Source organism: Python bivittatus, unplaced genomic scaffold, assembly GCF_059951505.1.
Source record: "Python bivittatus isolate LINGU-HERP-01145 unplaced genomic scaffold, Pbiv_v1 ctg000480_np1212, whole genome shotgun sequence".
NCBI classification, from domain to species: Eukaryota; Metazoa; Chordata; class Lepidosauria; order Squamata; family Pythonidae; genus Python; species Python bivittatus.
The window spans coordinates 7,522,258-7,547,414 of record NW_028277075.1 but is presented as its reverse complement, the minus strand read 5'-3'; the positions used below and the strand labels follow the sequence as shown (position 1 = coordinate 7,547,414).

At 36.7% G+C, this 25,157-nt stretch overlaps 1 protein-coding gene across 10 annotated transcripts in view; it reads left to right on the top strand.

The window, feature by feature from the left end:
* The window catches only part of LOC103060191 (neurexin-3-beta), a 758,042-nt gene that overhangs the window by 578,460 nt on the left and 154,425 nt on the right, over nucleotides 1–25,157 (top strand). For all 10 annotated transcript variants that reach the window (XM_088145267.1, XM_088145265.1, XM_088145264.1 and 7 more), the window contains one exon: nucleotides 2,402–2,573. In XM_088145267.1, coding sequence (XP_088001393.1) covers nucleotides 2,402–2,573 — 172 coding nt within the window. The remainder of the gene's footprint in view (nucleotides 1–2,401; nucleotides 2,574–25,157) is intronic.

The following is a 25,157-nucleotide window of genomic DNA, read 5'->3' as shown; positions in this document are numbered from 1 at the left end:
TTATAGATGTGAAAAAGAATTTAGCTGTTTGAAGCATGGTTACTGACATAGTCTTTGTCAGTAACCATGCTTCAAACAGCTAAATTCTTTTTCACATCTGTAATGAGTAATACAAGTTACACTAGTAAAAACAGTCTTCTTCAATATCTTTCAATTAAATATTTTTTTGTTCATTGGTAAGATATATGATTTTCAGAAATATAAAGACAATATTTCCATTTTAACATAAACACCACAGTTTGGATAATTAAAATTTCCTTTTCCTATTTTCAGTTATAGCTAATTTCCTGGAGATGGTAAAAGTGATATTTTGTAGCAGCTGCAAAGTTTTGCTTGGACAGTTTTGCAATGCGTTTTTGTCTGAAATTTAGATTTTTACTTAAATGTACTAAATGTTTTATTCTTGAGATTATATATATACATATATCAGGAATAAAAATGATATATATGATTACAGTAACCTGGTCCAAATGAAATAACAGCATTTAGAAGCAGGTGTGGTCAGATATAAGAAATACCAAAAAACCATTGCAACCTTGCTGAAAATACTAGCAGATGCCAGGATAGGATAAATCAGGTTTGATCCCATCATCATCATCATCATCATCATCATCATCATCTTGTCTGATATCTCTAGAATAAAAAGGGGAATGTCTTACAACAATAAATATTCCTTCATGTATGTCTTCTAACAGGCAGGTATGTTACATCGCAGAAATGTGAAGGTCATGTAATATTCTGGGACACAACTCAAGTTATATAAACAAAATATATGCAGCACCTACTATACATCCCAGTACTATTCAGGCATTGGCAGTAGTGTTGTGTCCACTAGAGTTATTATATGATCATTAATACTCACTGATTTGCCTGTGATCTATGCCACTTCATATTAGAGACAGAACTTTCTAAAGTGAATGTTCCTCTGCACGAAGATAGATAGATAAATAGATAGATATAGTCTAATAATTCAAGCTGAGAAGTAGAAGATAATCCCTCTTTACAGATGAATTTGGTTTAGTATAGAAAAGCATATTTGATGGCCTCAATAGGGTCAGAATGGCATATTTTGTCAATTTTCACTAAGACGTTGCACTTTTTCAAATAGTGCTCTTAACATTCTAGATAATAATCATTATTCTCACAGCGCATAGTACCATGGCTTGCTATAAGGATGCTCAGTTAATGAGGGTTATTTTTCAGTTATAAAATTATATAATTTTAGAATTGGAAAGGAGCATAAAGCTCATCTAACCCATCCTCAGCTCACCACAGGTTTCTTATAATAATGGCATTGTTGACAGAGGGTGATCCAACTCCTACTGAAAGTTTGATCCTTCCCTAGTGTTACAAAATGATTGATTGAATCCACTCCAAATTGGAGTTAAAAATTAGTTCTTTTTATTCTTGTGTTATTTGGACAGAAAACAAAGCAAGTGTTTAATCAGTGTTTAACCAAAGTTGATTAATACATACAATTTCTCTAATTTCTTGTAATATTTATTACAATAAAATATATGCTCATTAAAGGTTATCAATAAATGTAAGTGCCCACCTAGGCTAACAACAGTATATCAATAAACAATTCTGCCCTACTAGGCTACCCAAGTTGCTGTAAATATTCCTGCCCAACAAGGCTACTCATTCACACAAAATACTTACATACACTCTCAACACAGTTGATCAGGCTGTGCTAGAGTGGGCTGGGAATCAGACTCAGGACATCCCCTGCTCCAACAAGAGTCATCTCGCACTTCCAAATGGGCATGGTTTCCATCCTTTCTTTTATACCCAACTTGTTTACTTAGAATTCATCCAATTCATCATCCAGGCATGTTACATATCAGGAACGTTTTGTGTCTGTTCAGTTAGGTAAGGCAACTTGTAGAATGGTACCTCTCATCCCGTTATCATGATGTGTCAGTTTATTCCTTACACCCACCAGCGTTCTAGCCCTATCAGTGTTGAGAACTCATTCGTACCAGGTCTGGCATACATTCCAACATTCTTACATACCAGCAACGTGAGTTTCCTATTAAAGTTCATGAATAGGATAAACATGGCTGTTCTATGGCTATATGATTATATAAATTTATATATATATAAGGTTTAAATTAATTACACTAGGGCAATCTGTTAGACTGTTGTCCTTATCATTAGGAAGTTTCTCCTGTTGCTTGAGTGAAATCTGTTTCTTTGCAATTTCTACACTCAGAAATAATGAAAAACAAATCTATTCCATTTTCTAGGTAATAGCCCTTCAGATATTTGAAGAGAGTTTAGCTTGTTTCTCCCATTCATCTTATGTACTTTGAGCAAAACATGTCTACTCTTTCAACTGTTCTTCACATGACTTTGTTTCCAGAATTTAAGTGCCCATAACTCTTTTTTTCCTTCACAGGAACAAGGCAAGATTGGTGTAGTCTTCAATATTGGCACAGTAGATATCTCTATCAAAGAAGAGAGCACTCCTGTGAATGATGGCAAATACCATGTTGTGCGTTTTACCCGAAATGGTGGTAATGCAACACTTCAGGTGGATGGCTGGCCGGTGAATGAACATTACCCTTCAGGTAAATGTCTAAACACGTTTTCTCATCTTTTAAAATTATTAACCTTAGATTCTAAAATAGGAACTGTAAAATATATTTGGTGAAGAAATAAATTCCATAACTCAGCTTGCAAGAATGAAGAGCTGAATTAGATGTCTTTCAGTTTTTTAAAACAGATGGAGTTATTAGATCATATTCATCACACTGATCAATAATATATTTTCTGTAATGTCCATTGTTAGAGAACAAGAGTGGCACAAATATTGGATGCTAGTAATGAAGAAATCACATACACCTCTGAATATAATCTGATTCTGCAGAGAGTGGGGAAAAATGCAACCTATAATCTACATGCTTTAGAATATTCCTGTAGATTAATGGGCAATCTAAAAAAAACCAGTCAGATGTACATTGTTGTCAAAATTATTTGTCAGTATTAGAATTGCTACTTGTGGCTTTTCTTAATCAGTGGGAATGGGATGTAACCAAGAAAGGAAAGAAGAATTCAGTGCAAAGAATTCAACTCTAATATAAAGCAGACAATCATGAGTATTTGGAACCACAAATATTTATACTGGTTTTTGTATGTCTCCTTACTTCTTCAAACAGTTTCTGTCTAATGCTGTGCCAGAAACTGTTTGAAGCAGTAAGGGTATGTATCAATATATAGAAGTTTGTATCTAAGTGCTACAAATGTAGTTTTCTGTTTCTGTTTTTACTTTGAAAACTCCATAGGTCTGAAATGTGATATCACTAGATTGATGCAATTAGATAGCAATTGTTCAACTAGACTATAATTTTTTTTCAGTTATTTGTAGAATGCCTTACAGCCTTAAGGTGGTTCTAATTGATACATAGCAATGCAAAAACAGCTAAAAGTATCTCACCCGCTCCAGGAGGTGAAGGTATATGTTGGACAGCCTATGGAAACTGTTTTAAAATAACAGACAATAAGATAAAAAATGGTGGGATTAACAAAGAAGATGCAAAATTGGCTGACTGAAGATATATATATATATATTTTTGCCTACTGGAGATGTACTGAGATTCCATATTAATTTTGTTCTCTAACACATTTGTTAATTGATTGAAATAACATAGTTAATTTATTTTAAAAAACTTCATTTATTAGGTACATCTATAAAGAAAGAATGTGAGCAATTAATGAAGTCATATCTTTAGTTCATGAATACATTCTCGTATACAGTAAATGCATTTTTTTGTCACCTCTATGATATGTCATCATGTTTGCAAGCCAAATAAAAGTTAATACAAAGGGATTCCAATTTATGAGATGTCAGTCTATGCTATTTTTGAATTAGCAAAGGTGAGCTAGGAGCTGTGCTGTGGATGTGATTTGCTCTTCCATTGTAAAGTGGAAGAACAGAAAACAGAATACCTTCTTATGGGTTGCACTAAGAATGAATTCAGTATTCCATCTAGCCTTTGAAACGTCCCATTTTCCTTAATCCATCTTTGATATATTCTTTATTATTGACTATCTGTATGCCAGAGGACATTTGTGGATGCTAAGCTAGGCTTTGCAAATTTGGAAAAAGAACAGAGAACAAGGTAATGGTAAGAGACAGTGATGAAGTAGCTTGCAGTTCATTTAGACGAAGAAGGAAAGGAAAGTCAATGTGCTATGTTGTTTCAACTATCATAGCAAAATTGTATTGAATATTAATTCCATTTATGCTCATCTGATGTGTAATAGGTAGGGAATCATCTCAGAATGGTTGCTTCAGTTGAACTCAGTTGAAGTAATTCAGAGTGGGTCCCAACAATTTTTCCCAATATTTTGCTCAGGTGCAACTGTTTTTGCAACTACAACATACTTTAGAATCTAATGAAAGCAATGCTGTGAGAAGAATCCCAATGGATTCTGCAGCTTTCTTATTTGGGGGAAAAATAATTGGCAGATAGTATGGAAATTGTGAACTGTACTGCATGTTGACCTCTTAGGGATGATACAGTCCAACCAAAATTCTACTTTGCTCCCACAGGGACATAATATAATATAACATCCATATCTTCTGCTCTGAGAGCTTAAAGTAAGGTGACCTGTATGTACCATTCTGATAGCTTCTAGATATCCCTTCCTGTAACTGCAAGCAGGACTTGGCTAGCTCTTAAAGCTAATGCACTGTATATAGTCCTCTGAAGTACAAAGATCCATGAATTCAATTCCCAGGAGACGAGCTAAATCCCATAGAATAACCTCTGGCTCCCTACATCTGACAAGTTCCAAACAGGAGGAAACCAGTCATGTAGTACCTATCTCTTGATAGTCATTGCAGGTGAAAACACCACACAGCTTCCTAAATTGACCCTTAATATGGAGCACTTCATTTCTCCTCTTTGATGAAGAGGTCATGAAATCATGATTTGTAACTTCATTGTGATTTTTTTTTAATCTCCATCATCTTAGCTTGTCTACATGATATACAAGCAGTCCATTTGCTCATTCTTCAGAGTAACTAATTGTTGTCATATGGTAGAGGACTTATTTATATTCTACAGCTTCATACTGATGGCTACACAGTAGCACCTCATTTATATCATTGTCTGATGATGGGGGGAGCACCCCAAATATATGGATAATTTCAGATTCAGATGAACAGTGGGGTTTTACAGGGCTATTTTGAACTATACCTTATGAATATACAGAGAGAGTGGACAATCAAGCAAGTTGGATTATCTAAACTGAAATATTGGAGTCTGTTTTAACTATTTCTGGATATTGTCTATATAAAAATGCACTTTAAACTCTAGACATTTCAGAAACTGCTAGTGAATAATAAATAATTAAAAGTATTTTAATTGTTGCTAACTATTAACCTGACCTATAAAGATGCTTCAGTGTTATTTTAAAAGGTGATATTCAGCAGTGCCCCTCTGTTCACAAAGACTCTTTCAGCAAGCAGTAGTTTCTGCCAGGAGAACAGGGAGGGCTGCATTTTTTTTTTTTTTTTTGCTCTTTTCCCCCTCCCTACTGCAGCTCTTTCTGTCCTGAATGCTCTCAACAGTCTTCCAACAGTCTGGAGCCAATGAGAGCGGCGGAGGGAGAAGGGGGAGCCTGCAAATTTCCTTCTTGTCAGTTGTGTTAATGGATCCTGCCATTGTATCAAGGTCAAAAACCTTCAGTGCAGGGAACTCACTGGCTAAACCCAAAGGTACTATAGATGACTTCAGTACTTAAGAGAGTTATAAGACTGATTGGAATTTTATTACATCAATCACTTTCTTCAGATTAAAACCTAAAAACAATGTAGAGGGATATATTACTGAAATGTCATGTCTGGATTTTCTGAAAATAGGATCTGCCCTTATGAAACTGTTTCAATTTGGTGATTGCCTTCCCAGTCTACATGCAACAATTATAAGAAAGTCCCCCAGCTTACACTGAAATGCAGCACTCCTTCAAAGGATATCACACTATTTAACCCCAGGCCATTTGGTCTCTAATCTTATGGAAATGCTAGGATGCAAAAAAACTTGGAATGGGAAAGAAGATCATTGGCCCCAGTCACAGATCTTGAGGCTACTCTTATAGGCCAAAATGCAGAAGTCAGTGTGGGGAAGAGAGCGATGCCTGGGAAATATTAGATTTAATTTTGGGAGTTTTTGAGTAAGATGATGTAATAAACTACATCTTCCTGAACAGCACAATTCCATTATCTCATAGAACCTCCTTTATGTGAATTAGTTTGCCCTGTCATCTAAGCCCAGATGGAGAGTCCAAAGTAAAAGGAAGCAGAAGGCTGTGGAGAGATAGATAGATAGATAGATAGATAGATAGATAGATAGATAGATAGATAGATAGATAGATAGATAGATAGATAGATAGATAGATAGGCAGGCAGGCAGGCAGGCAGGCAGGCAGGCAGGCAGGCAGGCAGGCAGGCAGGCAGGCAGGCAGTTTATATGAAGCTGAAGCAAGGGTGGTTGAATGTTTACTTGTGGGAGAGGGCACACTGTAAAAAAAATAAATAAATAGCACCCAAATCCAGAGAGAACTGGGACTTTGTGTGTTTGTGTGTGTGTGTGTGTATACATCCATTCATCCATACATACAGTACATATGTGTGCCTTTTGAGGTTTAATACAGTCACTTTTTTTGGTATTTCCTTGCTTCCAAAGGATTTGATCTCATGGAACTCCAAGAACTATGCCAAATAAGAAGTTGGAGTTGCACAATTTTTCCTTCCTTCTATTACAATAACATCTACCTTATTAAGTTAGGTGGTAGTCAAGTGAATTCACTTGAATTCACTGTCTGATTACCTTGCCATATATTTCTCTACTTTCCCTCTTCACCATACTTTTGGAAAAAGGAGGGAAGAATATAATGGTAAAGTGAATACAATTATTAAAAAAGGGAAACATACTCCTTCAATTTAAAGAAGAGTTTTCAAAAATATTTGAAAATGTTTTGTTTTGGAATTTCATCTGTCCTAACCTTAATCCAAGATCATTTGTAATATTAATTTTACCAATAATTATTTCTCATCAGACCTACTGCAGGTCCTTGCAAATTCTTAGTTCAGATTCAGAAAAGAATCTCTCCTTCCCCTGGCAGCCATCTATGTGGGGAAGAAAAGGAAGCCATGATAGATACATCTATCTGTGTAGTTGCTAATTGTCAACACCAATTTGATGGCACATAGTCAATTCTGGGAGTTGAAGTCCACACATCTTAAAGTTGCCAAGGTTGAGAAGCACTGCCTTAGCAGAAAGAATTTCTGTGCTTTTCTAAAGGCTACCATGTGGCCTTTGACAGACTGCTCCTAATGGAATGTGGTCCTCAACTTTCTCATTTTCTCTCACCCTAATTTATATCAGAGGTGAAACATTTTTTATTTCCATACAATTCACTTTTCTGGGGACATCTCATCAACTTCAGTCCAGGTATGAATTCATGGGATTACTGTACAAAGATCTTCAGTTACCTGAACTTTAATCTGGCTAAGTGAGTAGACCAATGGTTATTAATTAAATGAGCAAAAAATAGAGATAGCTTCGTGCCTTCAAGCACAGCTTCAGGATGGAATTAAGATGAAGCCACTATGGTAGGATGGAAGGACTTTAACACTGTGTAATTCTATGTGCAAAGACAAGAAAATGAAGCAAGCAATTGGGCATTGAGAAACTACTTTTATAAAATATCCAGTTATCTTAAGTAATTATAACAGCAAAGCTGATCATTTGCAGGAGTAAAGAAAAAGAAGAAGTAAAGGTCACATTTAAAGACTGATTAAACTATAAGAAACTGAAATAATAATCCTTACCATTAAAGCTAGCATCTTTGCATTTTATAATGGATCATAACTGATGCCATGCAGAAACATTCTCTTGTATTTTTTCCTTACCAATTTTTATTCAAATTGATGAAAAGTGAAATGAATGTTGATGAAATTCTCATGAATAGAGTGTGGTATTTTTCCACTTACTTAGTTAGGTTGCATTGGCATGAGATATTCTTGATAAGGCCACACTAGCTCCTCTGAGCAATGCATGCCTTTCTGAATGCTCAGAAACAAACTATTTAATTATCTGTCCCAGAATTTTGCATGATAATGACATCAAATTGACCAGTCTGCAGGTACCTGGGTCCCCTTTTTTCAAGGTAGGAACAACATTTGACCTCTTCTAAACCTCTTCTATTGTGCCCTTCCTCCATGATTTCTCAGTGATCACAGAAAAAGAGTCTCAGATGACATCCACACTTCAAGGCTTTTGATCAGGTGCTGGAGATTTAAAGTTATACATAGCAGCCAGGTGCTCTCTTACTACTTCTCTTCCACTTGAACCTTGTTCCCCTAGACCAGTGTTTCTTAAATGTTTTGCTCTCAGGCCCTCTTCCCACTTTTAAAAATTAAGCAAGACCCCAAAACAGCTGTTGTTTGGGTTATATTTATTGATATTTACTGTATTAAAAATTAAAATTGATGCATTCATAGAATATTTATTTATGAAATAATGTAAAATAATGTTAAACCCATTAGATATTAACATAAATAAAATATTTTTCATAAAAAACCCTATATTTTTCAACAAATAAAAATTAATAATGAGAAAAGTGACATTTTTAACTTGTTTTGCAAATATCTTCAATATCTGGCAAATAATTTTGCTTTTGGGGACCCCTGAGGGGGTCTTGGGGGACCCCCAGGGGTCCTTGGAGCACACTTTAAGAAACATTTCCCTAAGCAAAGCAAGATAGGAATTGAGTAGCTCTGGCCTCTCCTTTTCATCTGTTATTAACCTACAGTCTTTTGTTAGCAGCAGTTGCATCCTTTCCCTTTACTACTGATATTGACAAAAAATTAATCACATAAAAAAGCCCTATTGATCGCTTTTAGCTTTCCCTATGAGCCTAAGTTCCTTTTGCTTCTATCTTTTTAACTGTCTTTCTGCAAATAGATCAGATCAGCAGAAAATTAGATGAGATAACAGATATGATTTTATAAATTAAAGATACTGGATGTATAAATGAATTCCTTGCAAAATAACATGTTTTGCTTCTCAGGGACTAACATGTAGAGAGAACCTAACTACAACAGCTCTTCCAGTGGCATAAGGCAGAGTTTAACTGTATTAAATAGAGACATGGGTGGGCCCAGAAAGGTTTCAGGTTTGGCACCCACCGAGACCCCGGGGAAGAGGGGTGGGGTGGCTATTGTCATCTGCAAGACATTGAGGGCTCTTAGAGGCTCTGCTTGGCAGATAACTGGATGTAAGACTCTTTGGTTTAAGTTAAGCCTTCAGGAACAGTTGGGATTATTGCTGGTGTACCACCCTCCCTGCTGTGCAGCATCCTCTCTGTCTGAACTGCTGGATTCCATTGCTGGGTTGGCAATGGAGTCCCCAAGGCTTAAGGTTCTTAATTAATTAATTAAGGTTCTTGGGGACTTTAATCTGCCACTTGGCAATGTTGAGTCCATGGTGCTCAGGAATTCATGGCCTCCATGCAACCATGGACATGTTCCAAATAATAGAAGCCCTGACACATTCCAGAGGTTGCTAGATGTATTTTTTATCTTGGGGCAGTTGCAGTTTGATCTGGCATTGGAGGACATTACCATCAGTCTGTTGCCATGGACAGATCACTCTTTGGTTGCCCTTTGACTCACCGGGACCACCCACCACTGCAAGGAGAGAGAGCCTATTCAGCTGGCTCACCCCAGGCGACTGATAGACCCTGTTGGGTTCCAGAGGGAGCTTTTCCCAAGTGCCCTGTCAGGCACTTCAGCTGAAGCCTTGGCTGCAGCCTGGAATGGGCATGTGACAGAGGCCCTGGATGGGATTGCTCCTATGAAGCCTCTCTCTGTGCGCCAATCTTGGGGTTCTCTTTGGTTTTCAGAAGAGGTCTAAGAGATGAAATGCCAGAAGCAATAGACTGCCATTGGAGAAAGACAGAGAAAATCTGACCAAACATGAGTAAGAGCCCATATTCAGGCATACATCATGGCCCTGTTTAGGGTGACCCACTCCCTATTTGTGGGGGGGGGGGGGGCTTGGGCTGAACCTGAAACCTTTCTGGGCTTCTCACAGGATCATCTCCTGGGCTATGGTAAAGAGTATTCATGCTATCTGGCAGACAAAGTCACTCAGATTCACTTGGAGTTGGACACCAACAGGGCAGGTCCTAATGAGTTGCCCAGGGAACAGTCTTGTGATGTTATCTGGACTGAATTCGATTCTGTAACACCTGAGGAAGTGGACAAGATCCTTTTGTCTGTTAGTCCAGCATCCTGGTACCTCTCCTGGGTTATTTTATATAAAGCAGCCCAGGAGGTGACCATAGGATGGGCTCATGTAGTGGTTTTGGTGTCTTTGAGAGGGGCGGTGGTCCCACCAGCCTTGAAGGAGGTGGTGGTATGCCCCCTCCTCAAGAGGTCATTGCTAGACCCTCCCCTATTAGAGAATTACCAGCCAGTTTCCAATCTTCTCTTTCTGGTGAAGGTTCTGGAAAAGGTGGACCTTCTTGGACAACAGTTACAGAGCTTCTTGGAGGAAACAGATTATCTGGACCCATTTCAGTATGGCTTCAGGCCAGGGTACAGTAGAGAGACAGCGTTGGTCGCGCTTGCTGATGACATTTGGTGGAGCCAGGAATGGGTGGTACATCCATCCTAGTGCTCCTTGATCTCTCAGTGGCTTTTGATACTGTCAACCACAGTATCCTTCTGGACCAGCTGTGGGGGTAGGAGTGCGAGACACTGTGCTCCAGTGGTTCACCTCCTTCTTCAGTGGTCAGTTCCAATCTATGTTGATGGGGGGAGAAATCACATCTGTGGCCTCTCATATATGGGATGCATCAGGTCTCGACACTCTCCCCTCTCCTATTCAACATCTACATGAAACCACTGGGTGAGGTCATCCACCAGTTTGGGGTGCAGTATCATCAGTATGCTGATGATACCCAGCTTTAAGTTTCCCCAGAGTGGCACAGGTGAAGTTGTCAATATATTGACCCAATGTCTGAAGGCTGTTCATGTCTGGATAGGGCAGAGCAGATTTTGGCTTAATCCTAGCAAGACTGAGTGGCTGTGGCTGTTTGGACCCCCTGAATCAGGGATGTCACATCTTTGGTCTTGGATGGGGCTATACTTCCCCAGTCAAGACTGATGTGCAACTTGGGGGTCGCAGCTACTGCTTGAAGAGCAGGTGGTAGCTGTGGCCGGGACGGCCTTTGCACAGTTTTATCTTGGGTACCAGTTGTACCCTTTCCTGGTCCTTCAGTCACTCATGCCCTGGTCATTTCATGATTGGATTATTGCAATGGGCTCTACATGGAGCTGCCACCTGGAAGCTATAGCTGGTTTAAAATGCAGCAGCGTGAGCAGTAACAAGTGCCTCTCAGTGTGCCCATGTGTCACCACTGCTACGCAAGCTGCATTGGTTGCCACTTGGCTTCTGAGTGTAATTCAAGATGCTGGTTATAAAGCCCTGCATGGCATAGGGCCTGGATATCTGAGGTTGTCTCCAACTGTTTTTCCCTGCCCAGTACATTCCAGCAGCGTGGCTGCTCTCCAGATCCCCTCCATTAAACATTGCCATCGTGTGGGACCTAGGAAGTGTGCCTTCTCTGTTGTGGCCCTGAACCTCTGGAACAGCATTCACCCAGAGATAAGGATGGCGCTCTTTCTCCTAGGGCTTCGGAAAGCTTTGAAAATCTGTCTTTGGTCCCAGGTCAAAGGTTAATGTTAATGTTTAGGTTAATGTTTATTATTTGTTCAATGGTCTCTGTTTTGTTTTATTGATTTTATTGTCTATTAGATTATTTTAGTCTGGGCTGTCTGTTTCATTTAATGTTTTCAGCTGTTTTGATGTTTCCTCTAGTTTTGTACACCACCCAGAGTCCACTGGAGATAGGTGGCCAATAAATTTAAAATAATAATAATATTAAAATATTTTAATACAAGATATTTCCTTGAATATTTTGAAATAAGGCATCCATTTATATGTACCTTGAGAGAAAGTAGTAAAATAAATACTTTAAGGACACGTTAATGAGAGACCTAAACAGATTAGAATTTACACAAAAAAGGGAAAAGGACCAGAAATGGATAGAGTTGTCCACCCCTACAATTCTCGTTCTTAATACACATGTCTTAAATCATGTATTTTTCAACTCATACCATTTGAAGAAAAGAAATAGCTGTTGTTTCCTTCACTATTTTACTCTTCATTTTCAGAGACTGAGAGGAGTTAATATTTGAGATGGCAATCCCAGCAATATTTGTCTACATATTTATGTTCAAATCAGTCTATATTTAATGAATATCCATTGTATTGTCATCAATCCATTTAATCAAGTTTTAAAAATCTGCAAAAAAAATAGTATTTTCATGTACTATTTTTCCAAGCATAGATAACATGTACATATTTTTTCTCTATATATGCACTTTTGTTCAGAACTTTCTCAAAAACAGGGATGATTGCCGGGGGGGAGAAGGTGGCAGCAACAATGTCAAAAAGATAGGTTCAATCAGGCAATTGAAGCCTTGCTGCTTTTCAACACATGTAGTTACATACACATAAAAAGGGATGGGGCTTCAATCACCCAGCCATTCTTGCCATTTAAATGTTGTTGACACCGCCCCCAAAAAAGATGCCTCTGCTCAAGTCATTTTTTAATACTACTTTTGAACTAAAAATTCCATTGACAGGAATTTCATGGACAGATCCTTCACCTACAATTTACAGGTTGAAGCAAATATAATACCTTTCTTACAGTAAGGCCTGAGCAGGAATATACAGTATTCCCTCTCAAGCATTCAGCCAAATGTAACCTCCTGCTTTTTTAAGGATTCCAAAAACCGGCTGTTATCTTCCTAGTCTTGAGTTTGGGAAATATCTGCTCAACTTTTTGAATAATATTTCTGTCTAACCCACTGGTTCTTGCCTTGCCAATATCAGCCCTTGCATCACAGTATATCAGCTTGTATCAATCAGGTGCAGGGAACCTGGTGGCCTTTGAGATGCTACTGGATTACAACTCCCATCATGTTTCTCTATTGATCATGCTTTTTGGTGCTGATGGAAGTTTGAGTCCCAAAGCATTTGAAGGGCTACACAGTCTCTAACAAGGTCATCAGGTCAAGTAAATGTGAACATTTATATGTCACAGAGGAAACATGTATCACTGCTAGTCTGCAGGAAGTATCTTCCAGACACTAATTATGATGGTCACTCAGACCAAGCACATAAGTAGAATCCTTTGCAGAGTTTTGAGTTTTGAGTTTTGTCAAAAGGGAACTTTACAGCATAATTTAATGCAAGCTCATCCAGATCTAAATTCTACTGCATAAATCTGCTTTGTTTACTAACAAATTCTGTTTGGGATTGTAGCCTTAACTGTGATGGATGTATAATTCACACAATTTTGTCAAAGAGTATAACCTGAAAGCAAATGATACACTTGTTAAAGATGCTACCTTGAGTTTCCTGAAAAATATGTGGGGTATAATTATATTAAAGTAAATAAAATATTTTACTTCTAGTGGTGATAGTTTTGATGCCCCAGAGCAAGCAGGAACAAACACATAAGATTGCTTTGGTTCTCTTCAGCTCTGAAATTATGTCAAATGCTTCTAAAAACCAAGCACCTAAGATTTATAGAGTTTGCACTACAATAAATTCTAGTTTCCTTGAAGATGTCTCCTTTCTTGTCTTGCGGTTGCTAACCTTACACCTTCCTCTTTTATCTCCTTCCTCAAAAGCCTTAAATTTTACCCAATGGTAAGTCCATTTTTTATATGGATGCATATAAAATGCAGTGGTGCAGGCAGTTATGGGTGCCCCTAGGGTGGTACACGTTACATCTCTGCTTTGTGAGCTGCACTGGTTGCCAGTTTACTTCCAGGTCCAATTCAAGGTGCTGGTTTTGACCTTTAAAGCCCTTTATGGCATGGGGCCGGGTTACCTGAGGGACCGCCTCTCCCCGATTACATCTGCCTGTCCCATCAGATCTGGCAGAGGAGGCATGCTAGAGAATTACTGTAATTCTGCTAGAGAATTACATTTGGCGGTTCCCAGGAGGTGGGCCTTCACTGCGGTGGTGCCTACCTTGTGGAATCTTCTACCCCCAGAAGTGAGATTAGCTCCATCCCTCTTAACATTCCAAAAGTCTCTCAAGACCTGGTTATGTGATCAGGCCTGGGGCTCCCAGGGGACTGGGGAGATTTTACAATGGCTCCCTTATTAATTTTATCCCTTCATATTTTGTGTGTTTTTACAGTTTGTTATGTGTAATTGTTTTTATGTATTTATTTTTTAATTGTTGTATGTCGCCCAGAGTCACCTTGTGTGAGATGGGTGGCTATATAAATATGATAAATAAATAATATCATTTTCCCACTTTGGGGTGCAGTGGGGAGGTTGCTTCTTGTCTTCTCAGCTTCCTTTTTAGTTTTATTTAGCATGTTATCAGCTAGTGTTCTCCATTCTTCCCCACCCCCACCCCATTTCACAGGCAGGAGATAAATAGCCCTGTATCTTACAAGCTAAATACAATTACTGCTATCAAAAGCAGAGCCTTTCTCTCCTTGTAAATGTCTCTTGGAAGCTGATAAGCTGTTCAAGGCAACTGTGGGCTTCTGCTTAATCCTGAGATTAAACATAACCACCCAGAAGACATCAAAAGATAATATTTAAAGGGGAGAATTGAAGAGAAAAGTGAGATTCTCAACTAAGATATGAAGAAAGGACATGCACACATCTCAAGGTTATTTGTAAAAGAACTAATCAAAATACGAAGAGCTTGCAATTATGGTGGAATATTACATTTGATACCATCAAAATTGTTGTAGATACTAAAGATGAAATTTAGTAAGGATACCTTTGGGACTAAAAATGGGTGAGAGAAGAACAGATGATCGTAGAGGTTTGTGGCAGCAATTGGGGAAGTCAGATCCATGAAACACATGATGAAAGAATCCAGAACTGGAACTTTACTAAAAACAATTGCTTTAGGAGGTAGATTCTGGGAATAACAGTAGTACTCTCCATGTGTTCTTCAGTTACTCATCACTGAAAGACAAACCAATGTATGCTATATAATGTGTTTGGCCTCTCACCTGGTGCCTCAAGATAGTGTATCTCATCAAAAGTATCATTAGTTTTGAAATAAGAGTCTACTTCTAGCCCACTCAGCCTCTGTATGAAGACTAGGGAAGGGAAACGATTTTATTCTTTACCTCAGATAGCAGGGTGTCTTGGATCAGATATACTTGACAGAATGTACTGTGATATAGTTTTGAGACCCACTGCAGTGGGTTAGCCAAGGAAATAATTTCCTCAGAAATCAGTGTGATCAAGTTTGCATAAATATGAGAAGTTTTGTTTGTTAGCTAGGGTTAATGATATGAAGTCATCTGTAATTGTTATCTGAGTCTCTGTTTCAAAAACAGCATTTCATATATAGATGTAGATCCTGTCCTGTTCACACATCTGACTGGTGGCTGTCTTTGGACATTTCTCTCTAGAAGTGTGTAAAACACACATTGCGCTCTTCCTGTTACATTATTAGCATACAGAAGTGAAAATCACAGGCCCACTCTTCTGAAGAAAAGAGTATAATTTATGACTACTTGAACAGAGTAGTCATTCTCACATGTTGTATTAAAACAGGAATTTTCACATATGAAGCCACCTGCAAGTATTTTCATGCATGCAGCTTTTTCTGTCACTGGGCAAATATATCAACTGGGGATTGTTTACTGTGACACTTGAAGCCAGAATTAAGACTTCTTGCATTTAAATAAACTTTAACTCAAGAGTTGTAGTTGACCTATAAATCTAGTTTCTTTGGTTGCAGGAAACTATCATCCTAAATTTTGTATATTACGCTTAGCTATCCCTTCCATATACACGACAGAAGGAACAAAATGAGAATTAATGGGCTGCAAGCACAGGCAAGCAGTTTCTTCACATTGTGATACTAACACCAGGATTGCAGTGCCAAGTTAACACTGACGGGTAATCAGAAATATTCAGTACAGATGTATTTGAAATTTTACCCTAGAAGGAATTGCTTAAGATAGTCATCTACTTTAGCCTAGTTCATACGTTGTACTAAGCCAAGGTTCATTTAGTGATTAAATCAAACATCACCCCAAACCATACACCTCTGTGCTGAGTTCACCAAACACACTAAGCTGAAAACTTAAAATAAACACAGTTTTTGCAGTACCTTTTTTTAATTTGCAAAAATGAAAGGAATATGTTTCAAAGTAATACACAAAAATCTGTGCTACTGACACAAATCAGATTTAGGCTATTTCACACTCCTCTCCATATCACTCATTTAATGATAAAGGAAGTATCTTCTGCCAACTACTGTGCTGCAGGATTTACAAAAGGTATCAGTGTGAACCAGCCCACTTCTGAGTAGAAAGCTGTTAAGAGTTGATAACATTTTAAGTGTGCTCTTTGGGGAACTGGCTACATTCCAGTATATTTATATTTTATGACAAGTGAATTAGTGAATAGTGACATGACCTCAACTTGAATGTTTAGCAGCTTTGTGGGTTGTTTTAAGATCCTTAATGTTGCTTTTCATGCTTGGTGTTTGTACTGTTTAATTTTTCATCTCTTACTCATTTTGTGGGACTTAAATGAATCCTCCGATGCTTCCTAGCAGTGTGGCTGATGGCAGCTCTTCTATACTGCCTACATCTCGTAAGGAACCAACAATAAATTAAAAGGCAGAGTTAATAAAGCAGCTCTAGGGATACCTGCTTTGAAAGATGACACTTACAGTACTGATTAAAGAATCATAAGTGGATGAAATCAAGAGCAGGTCTCAGGTTGTTACTGTGGAGTTTCTGTGCATTATAATGACAATTAATAATTGTCAGTCTTATAATAAGACTGAAATAAAAACAAACATGCAAAAATAGCTCATATTCAGTGAGCCCTTTTCAGACCAACAGAATCATCTGCAAATATAGTAGATTTGTAGAGACCGCGAGTAGATCGCCCTCCCTCTCATGAATTAAAGCATTTCATTTACTTCATTCCTTTTTTACTCCTATGATTCAACTGGCTGATCATCTAGGTTTGATTAGGAAGAGTTTTGAAATTCATGTTTCCAATCTGCTAAAGCTTTCCAATTCCTTTATTTTATTGGGATTGCTCATCCCATCCATATTAGTGGTACATAAATATAGCATGAGAAAACAATATGCAGAAGTAATACCAGATAGAAATCTAACATTTCAGAAGGCTTTATAAGCTTTTTAAAATTAAAATTTAGGAATCTTAGCCTACAAATATATTATTGCAATAATTTTATATATGTGTGCATTGTTTCTTGAAGCCCACATACCTCATTCACATTAATAAGGCAGACAATAGAATGAGGGTGGTGGGAGTGACTAATATACTAAAATATATTTTAATACCAACTATAAAGTTTGCTAGGAAGATTATAACAGCAAGTATAAAATGATTAAAATGTATAACAAAATACAAAAACATAAATCAAAAGTAATAAAAATATAGCATAAGAAAACATTAACCAAACTTAATGAATTTAATCAGAAATTTTAAAATTCTAAAAGCCTCTTTAAGATTTTATATATGAAAATATAGGAATATTTTGGAAAATAATGTTTTTGTCCAACACTAAAAAATATATAGTAGGCACACAAGAAAGGCCTACTTGGAATGACTAAGGGCCAAATGTAGAAATAAAGCAATATGTCATTTTTGCAATCTTTGCAGTACATACATTTTTGCAATCTTATCAATACATGCATTTCCATATGCGTATACATAAAAGGTTATATGGATATAATATTGTATTATGATATTATTTCTGATATTACTAACATTTATATTAATGGTGATGCATCAGTTAGGATATTTGGTTTGGACTGGAGAGAAAAAGGTTGAAATTCCCATTCAGTTATGATATCTCCAGATGTCACTCATAATCTCTCAACCTCATTAATTGTCATGAAGATTAAACAGAGAGTGGGAAGAACTGTATAGTTTATACAGGTCTTCCCATCTTTTGTATTCCATCTTTTCTGCAAACAGTTCAATGTAGTAAATGTTACCAGGGAGAGACCATCGCTCAATGGTAAAAATAAACTTTGCATACACAAGTCCTATTTCTAAACAGTTTGTGAACTAATGTCTTAATAAACATTTGAACATATTTTCATGTATATCACTCCAACATACATATTTTAATGATAAATTTTAAACAGAGGCATTTTGCAAGTGATTTTGTCTAATGTAATAGTTTTGTGAATATTTTCCCTTAAAGTGCATATTTTTATCCACCTTTCTCTATTATGCACATTTTAATGCATTTATTGAGTTGAGAAGACAACACAGCATTTGGAAAAACATGGATAATGGTGTATAGCTGATTTCTAGTTTGCTTATTGGCTTTATGGTATGAACTGAGCCACTTCGTGTTAAAATGGAAATTGTACAAATTTCTTCCCCAACCCCACTGTATTTTTTCATTATATAGTTATTATGCAAGGCTCTATAGCAGCTCTTTTCTCTGAGAAACTGTTTGGATCATTGGTTGTCTGCACCATATGTTTGTTTAGCAGAGGTTGAACAAATATAGAAAAAGTATATAATTCATTTTGCTTTTTTTCCACTTGCCAATGAAATTACCAGCAACAATGACAAAATCAAAATATAGATGATAATTTGCTTAGCAAATGTCTGGGCATTTTTACAAAGGTAGGCTTCCTTTCCTTTCCTTTCCTTTCCTTTCCTTTCCTTTCCTTTCCTTTCCTTTCCTTTCCTTTCCTTTCCTTTCCTTTCCTTTCCTTTCCTTTCCTTTCCTTTCCTTTCCTTTCCTTTCCTTTCCTTTCCTTTCCTCTCCTCTCCTCTCCTCTCCTCTCCTCTCCTCTCCACTCCTCTCCTCTCCTCTCCTCTCCTCTCCTCTCCTCTCCTCTGTTCCCCTCCCCTCCCACCTCTCCTTTTTTCATGAACAATTTCTCCTCCTTTCCTAGGTGCTTGTAGCTCCAGCTTTATGGATATATTTGTAAGTGTTAATTATATGATTCAAGTTCAGTTGCTTAGAAAAAATATTAGGGTATAAGCTTGATTATATACATTTTTCTTATCCTGAAGCATTCTAATGGCTTCTTGAAATGAGATGTCATTTAATTTTGCCTCTATTCTTGGTTTGTTTTTCTCATACTTCTACTTTATTCTTCTGGGTTTTTTTCCATAAATCAAATGGTTGATTAGTAATTAATTAATTAATCATCATCATGTGCAGGAGTTACAATCCCACCTAGCAGCAGCAACTTGGAGTCAGACAGATTGGGAAGGTCTGTGGTCTGGGCACAATTTCTAGCTAAGGACCTTGATCTAGATTCTAGAGTAGAGTTAGATAATTCCTCCAAATTCTTTTTTGCCAAGTTTCTCTTTTCACTGCTTTGAAGTTCTGTTTGGTTCTAATGTTTATAAATCTGGTAGAAAAAGTTCATCTAAATACTCATTTTCCTGTAGACTTCAAATGTATTTATTTTTGTACAGATTTTTCTAGCCATTTTTCTATAGGAAATTGCATTTTCCTATACTTCTCCTGAACATCTGCAGATCACAAAATTTCAAAAAAATGCAGATTTTGGTGTGAATGTGTAATCTGAGTTTTCCTATATAATCAGTAGATCCATAACTAACATATTTTTACAAATTTTCCAATGGACCAAATTTTTTATTCATCCCTAATCCCTACAGAATCATATCTCCTTATTAATAGATCTTGAGTTCCAATGTGTTCATTTGTCAGCACAATGTACCCAGCAAGATTTTGAAAAAGGGATGGTAGAGCAGTATGATCCATGACAAAAGACTTTCTTTAAACTATAACTACCCAGAAGGAGGAGAATCCTAGAATATAGCATCAAGACAGTAGAAGTTCCACTTTACTTGGAGCAAATTAATTTGTTAAAGCTATGCTGGTCCTGCTGTGGCAGTAATACCTGTTTTCTTGTCTGGATACCATTCATGGAGGCTCTCTACAATTATGTCTGAGAATTACCCCATGTCCTTTGAGCTCCCTCTAAGACAGGGATGTCTAAAGACTCTGGATGGTGAAAGTGGTAAATAAATTTGAATTAGTGTAATATGGTGGATAGTTTGAACTTAGTCCAGAGGGATGAGATTTCAAATATTGGTTCAGATATTAAGTCTATTAGTGCTATGTCATCACCTAATTCACAAGCTGATTGTGAGATCAAAACCAAAAAAGGGGCTTTGATACTCTTCAGCTCTTTGAAAACAGTATTCTAATCTAAATATAAAGTTTTGCAAGTTCTTAAGGTTCAGATAAAGAACAGTCATTATTCAAAGCTGCTAATTATCTTTAAACATTCTGATAAGATCAACTGTCAAAATGGCTAACAACCCAATCCGACCCAATCCTTCATTAATATAGATTTATCCTGTTCCATTAGATGAGTCTCTCGTAGATAAGCTGCCCTTTACTATTTTAAATATGCTAAGATTACATTTTGTTTCTTAGATTCTTGCAACCCTTTTACATTAAGAATAACTAGCTTCATCTATTAATTTTATTTTAGTCCTCTTATCAATATTCTTCCAATACCAATTCATTTTATAACTTGTAGCATTTAACAAATATCTGGTAATGAACTTTTCTATGTTTGAATATTTATCATGTTTTCTAATATTGCTCACAGATGTAGAACCTGTATTAACTCAAATTAATATTCAAATAGCATTGTATTACATATATGTATGTATGTATGTATGTATGTATGTATGTATGTATATATTCATTCTAAACTTAAAAGAAAAAAGTGATTATGGGCAATAAAACAGAAAACAAGTAACATTATCTAAAAAAAAAAAAACTAAAAAGAATCCTAAAATAAAAAGCAGAACAAAGAAATACACAACTTCCCAGTGAGATAGCACTATAGTTTTGAATCTCTTACTATAAATAAATATACAGAACAGTTTCAAACTATTAATTCAAGCTAATATATTATGTGTAGAAATAAAGACTAAAATTGGCAATACACCAAGACTTGTTATCATGAAGTTAGCAGGAGTAGAGAAAAAGAAGAAGAAGATGATGATGAAAAAAGAAAAAGAAAAAAAGGGTAGAATATTTTAAAATAAGGCTTTTTTCTAGCACACCCTTGGGCAGATTCAAACTTCTTCCTCAACAATTTCTATGGAATGAGACACAATCAGGCTGAGAAACAATAGAATTGGCAATATGCCCAGACTTTTTATCTTGAAATTAACCATAATAAAAATGAGGAGAGAAGTGCAGAGGGGGAAAAGAAAAAAAAACGAAAGTACAGGGCGTTTTAAAATAAGGCTTTTGCTGCATGTCTCTAGGCAAACTCAACTTGTCCCTCAACAGATTCCATGGAATGAAACCCAATCAGGCTTATCCATCAGCAGATTTCAAAGATAAGATAAAGGTCTCTGCATTCAAAGGATTATCAGATCTGTGAATCTCATCTTGATGATGAATATAGAATGTAGCTGGAAAGGTTACATGAAGTGTAACACTGAAGTTGTATTGATCTGAGAAGACTTTGTGCTTTTGTGAACAGCCTTCTCTTTTTGGATACTTCTTTAGTAAAATCAGGATAAACTGATATCTTACTTTGGCTAGAACCCCACTTCAATGGAGACTTTACTGATTCCTGGCAAAATATATATAAAATTTCTTGTAGTAGCACGAAGGAATTGCGCAATAATGATATTGGAACTAGTTCCAGTCTTCCTTCTTGTTCAAGGAATTTTAATCACATGATCAATCTCAATTGGAAAATTTGTTCCCAAAGGAAGGAGCTTTCTGAAAAAAATCCTCCATAAATTCATCCAGGTTTGATTGACTTGGAGGGTTTTCCATGCCAGTCACATGTAGATTTTTTCTGCACAACTGTGACTCTAAGTAAGTAATTTGTTTATCCAAAATATTATGACTGACTTTTGTAATTGTCTCGTGGGCAGCCAATCGATCATCAGAGCAAGCCATTTTTCTTGCATCTGTTTTAAATCACATTTAAGCTCTGCCAGATCTTGTTGGATCAGCTTCAAGGCTTGTACCTGAGCCAGGATCTCTTTTAACAAATTAGTAGAAGAATCTTCCTCCACCATCTTTCCTGGCTCGGCAGATAATGGCGCACTTGAAATTAAGCCAGCTGTTGAACATTTTGGTTTAGTTGCCATCCCAAGAGCTCATTAAGAACAAAATAATATGTAATGGAAACTTTTATTTACCCAATAACAGAAGTCTTTATCCACGCAGTCTGATAATTCAGAAGTTTGAAAACACTTTAATCAGGAGAGAGGCAAGAGACATGCACTCATAGCACCATCCCAGACTGGATGTCTTTTTTCCCCCCCAAGCATTTGTTCAAGTATTAAATCTATCAATCATCTACCTCACAAGCTGATTGTGAGGTCAAACCCCAAAAAAGGGCTTTTACGCCCTTCCGCTCTTTGAAAACAGTATTCTAATCCAAATATAAAGTTTTGCAAATCCTATAGGTTGAGATAAAGAACAGTCATTATTCAAAGCTGCTAATTATCTTTAAGCATTCTAATAAGATCAAGTGTCAAAATGGCTAACAACAGAAGCTGGTGTACATTTTGTGGCAAAGAACTGGAGGGGGAAAGACTTAAAAAAGAAAAGGAAGTTACAAAGAGGATATGTACTGATCTTCAGTCCAAGTAAAAATTTATGGATAAGTTCCCTTGGTGAGCACAGGACTAATTTTAGTTGACTTTTTCTCATTCCACTGCTGTATCTTGTTTGCTAACTCTGTCTCCTATTCATCATATCTTTTGTGACCATGTTATCTTTTGTCCCAAAGCCTGTGTATTGGGCTACCTTTAATGTGAAGTTTAGCATCACATTGAGAAGAATGAAAAACAAAGAAAAGATTAAAGGAAATAGCAGGAACGTAAGGGAAGGGAAAAGGAGGTCAAGGTCATCATAGACTAGAAGAAATGAAAGTACAGAAAAGAAAAGCAGAGCCAGAATAGCCAGTTCTATAACTTTTTTCAAGTAAGGAATACATTGAGAAAAAGGACAAATAGTTGGGTGCTGAAGCAAATTTGAAAATAGTTTCCTGTTCAAATGCCTTAATATTTTTTTCTGAGTGGTACAACTGAAGTACAAGTAGGTTATCCTAACTGGTTGTGAAAAAGTTGGAACCTAAATTTTTGCAGACTTGTAATTTGGTCCTTCAATTTTCCTTTATGAAGCAAATTAAGATAATAGTATTATCACAGTAAACTTGCAAACAATGTTCCAAGACCAACTGGTAAGTGTGGGTCAATTCATGATAATGTACAATGAATGAATAAGAAGCAACACCATTCAGGAACCCACTTCTGTTAATAAGTCATTAAAGAGACTGTGGTCAGAAGCATTCAAGAGCCCTTTTTAGATTTGTTATTTTATTTCAAAAATGTATGTGCTATGTAATTCATCAAATTCTTTCTTTATGTAAAGAAAACCAATACAGTCATAGAAGCAGGTAAAAATAAAATGGAATTCCTAACATTCTGCCCCAAATGCTGCTTATCTGCAATTAAAGAACTTGTCACTAAATGCTCTACAGAAGAGGACTGTTTTCATCACTCCTTTAAAGGATAACAGGGTGAGAACCAGTCTGAGTTCAGGGGCCAAGCTGTTCCACAGTGAAAGGGCTGCCACAGCAAAGCTAATAATCCAAGACCCTATTCTGATGTCGCAGGACCTAGGCACCTGGAGCCGCTCCTCACAGTAAGATCATATTAGGTGGGCTCATTCTACCTAGGACACAAGCTATTTAGGATTTTATAGATAGTGATCAGCACCTTGAATTAGGTCTGGAAGCCTAACCATAACCAGTGGAGCTCCTAAAGATTAACTGATGCCACTCAGCAATAGAGCAGCTGACACTGTTTTTTGTCACTGCCTATGCGGTCTTGCAGTGTCTACCCTTGTGATGCTTGTAAACAGTTATAAATGAATGATCTGTTAGACATTATAAGTTTCAGTCCTTTCTTTCTCCAAAAGAAGTGTTTCCTACAGCTGCCTTTAATACTGCAATGTTTGGAGCACAAAGTATGTGTTTGTATTTACACTGCAGTAATACAAAGAATAGATCTGAATGACAAAGACTGGTTCATGTGCCAGCTTTGCCATTCATTCACTTTGTATTATTTGGCCATGCAGTACTTCAAATGTAAATTGAGAATAGTAGTTCTGTTTTTTACTGAATCTGTGTGAAGATAAGGATAAGAAAGATTGTAAAGCTGACAACAAAAGAATAACATGGAATATCACTATCAGTGGTTCCAGTCCATGCCATAGAGTTAGGACATAAGACTACAGCAAAGTTTCACCTATTCTAGTACCCAGGACATGATGAAAATAAGTTGAGTTTGTTCTTGGCAGCATGCTATTCTGGAGGGCCCTATATCTCTCAAGTTAATTTTTTCCATGGGAAAGTGCTTGTTTCAAACTCTTTGGTATATATGAGGAGCCCTGCCATTAACAGAGAGCAAATTTTAGTTCCTGCCAAGGTAACATAGTGATTAACTGTTAGTAAACATGGCTTTTAGTAATTAATTAATTTATTCTTTAAGACAATTAGTCATTGATAAACTTTGTCATTCTTTAATTGATTTAATCCCTTTGAGAAGTAATGACATCACCACTTATGTATAATATTCTCTTCTACCCAGCTGAGCTACAGAGTGTCTTTTTAAAAGAACATATCGTACTACCTTCCTTGTTAATTTAAGGCAGATTATTTTTCCCTCCAATTTTCTTATTAGTATTTTCAAGGATTTCACCACTCATCCAACTGTATTAATATTCTATCTGGAAGCAAATATGTTCATTCAGCTTTCTGCAAATTGTTGGGAGCTTTGAGCTACTCTGCTTTGCTTTAATAATACTACATCATGATTACATGCATCCAGATCAAGGGGCAACATTTGACATTGTCCAAACTGCTGTTTTATTTTTGTGGTTTAGAAACTCACTTTGGTTTAGGAATGGGCTTCATGGAATAAGTTTTATTTAGATGGAAATTTGTCTGAATTTTAAGGGAAAAATGGGAAATC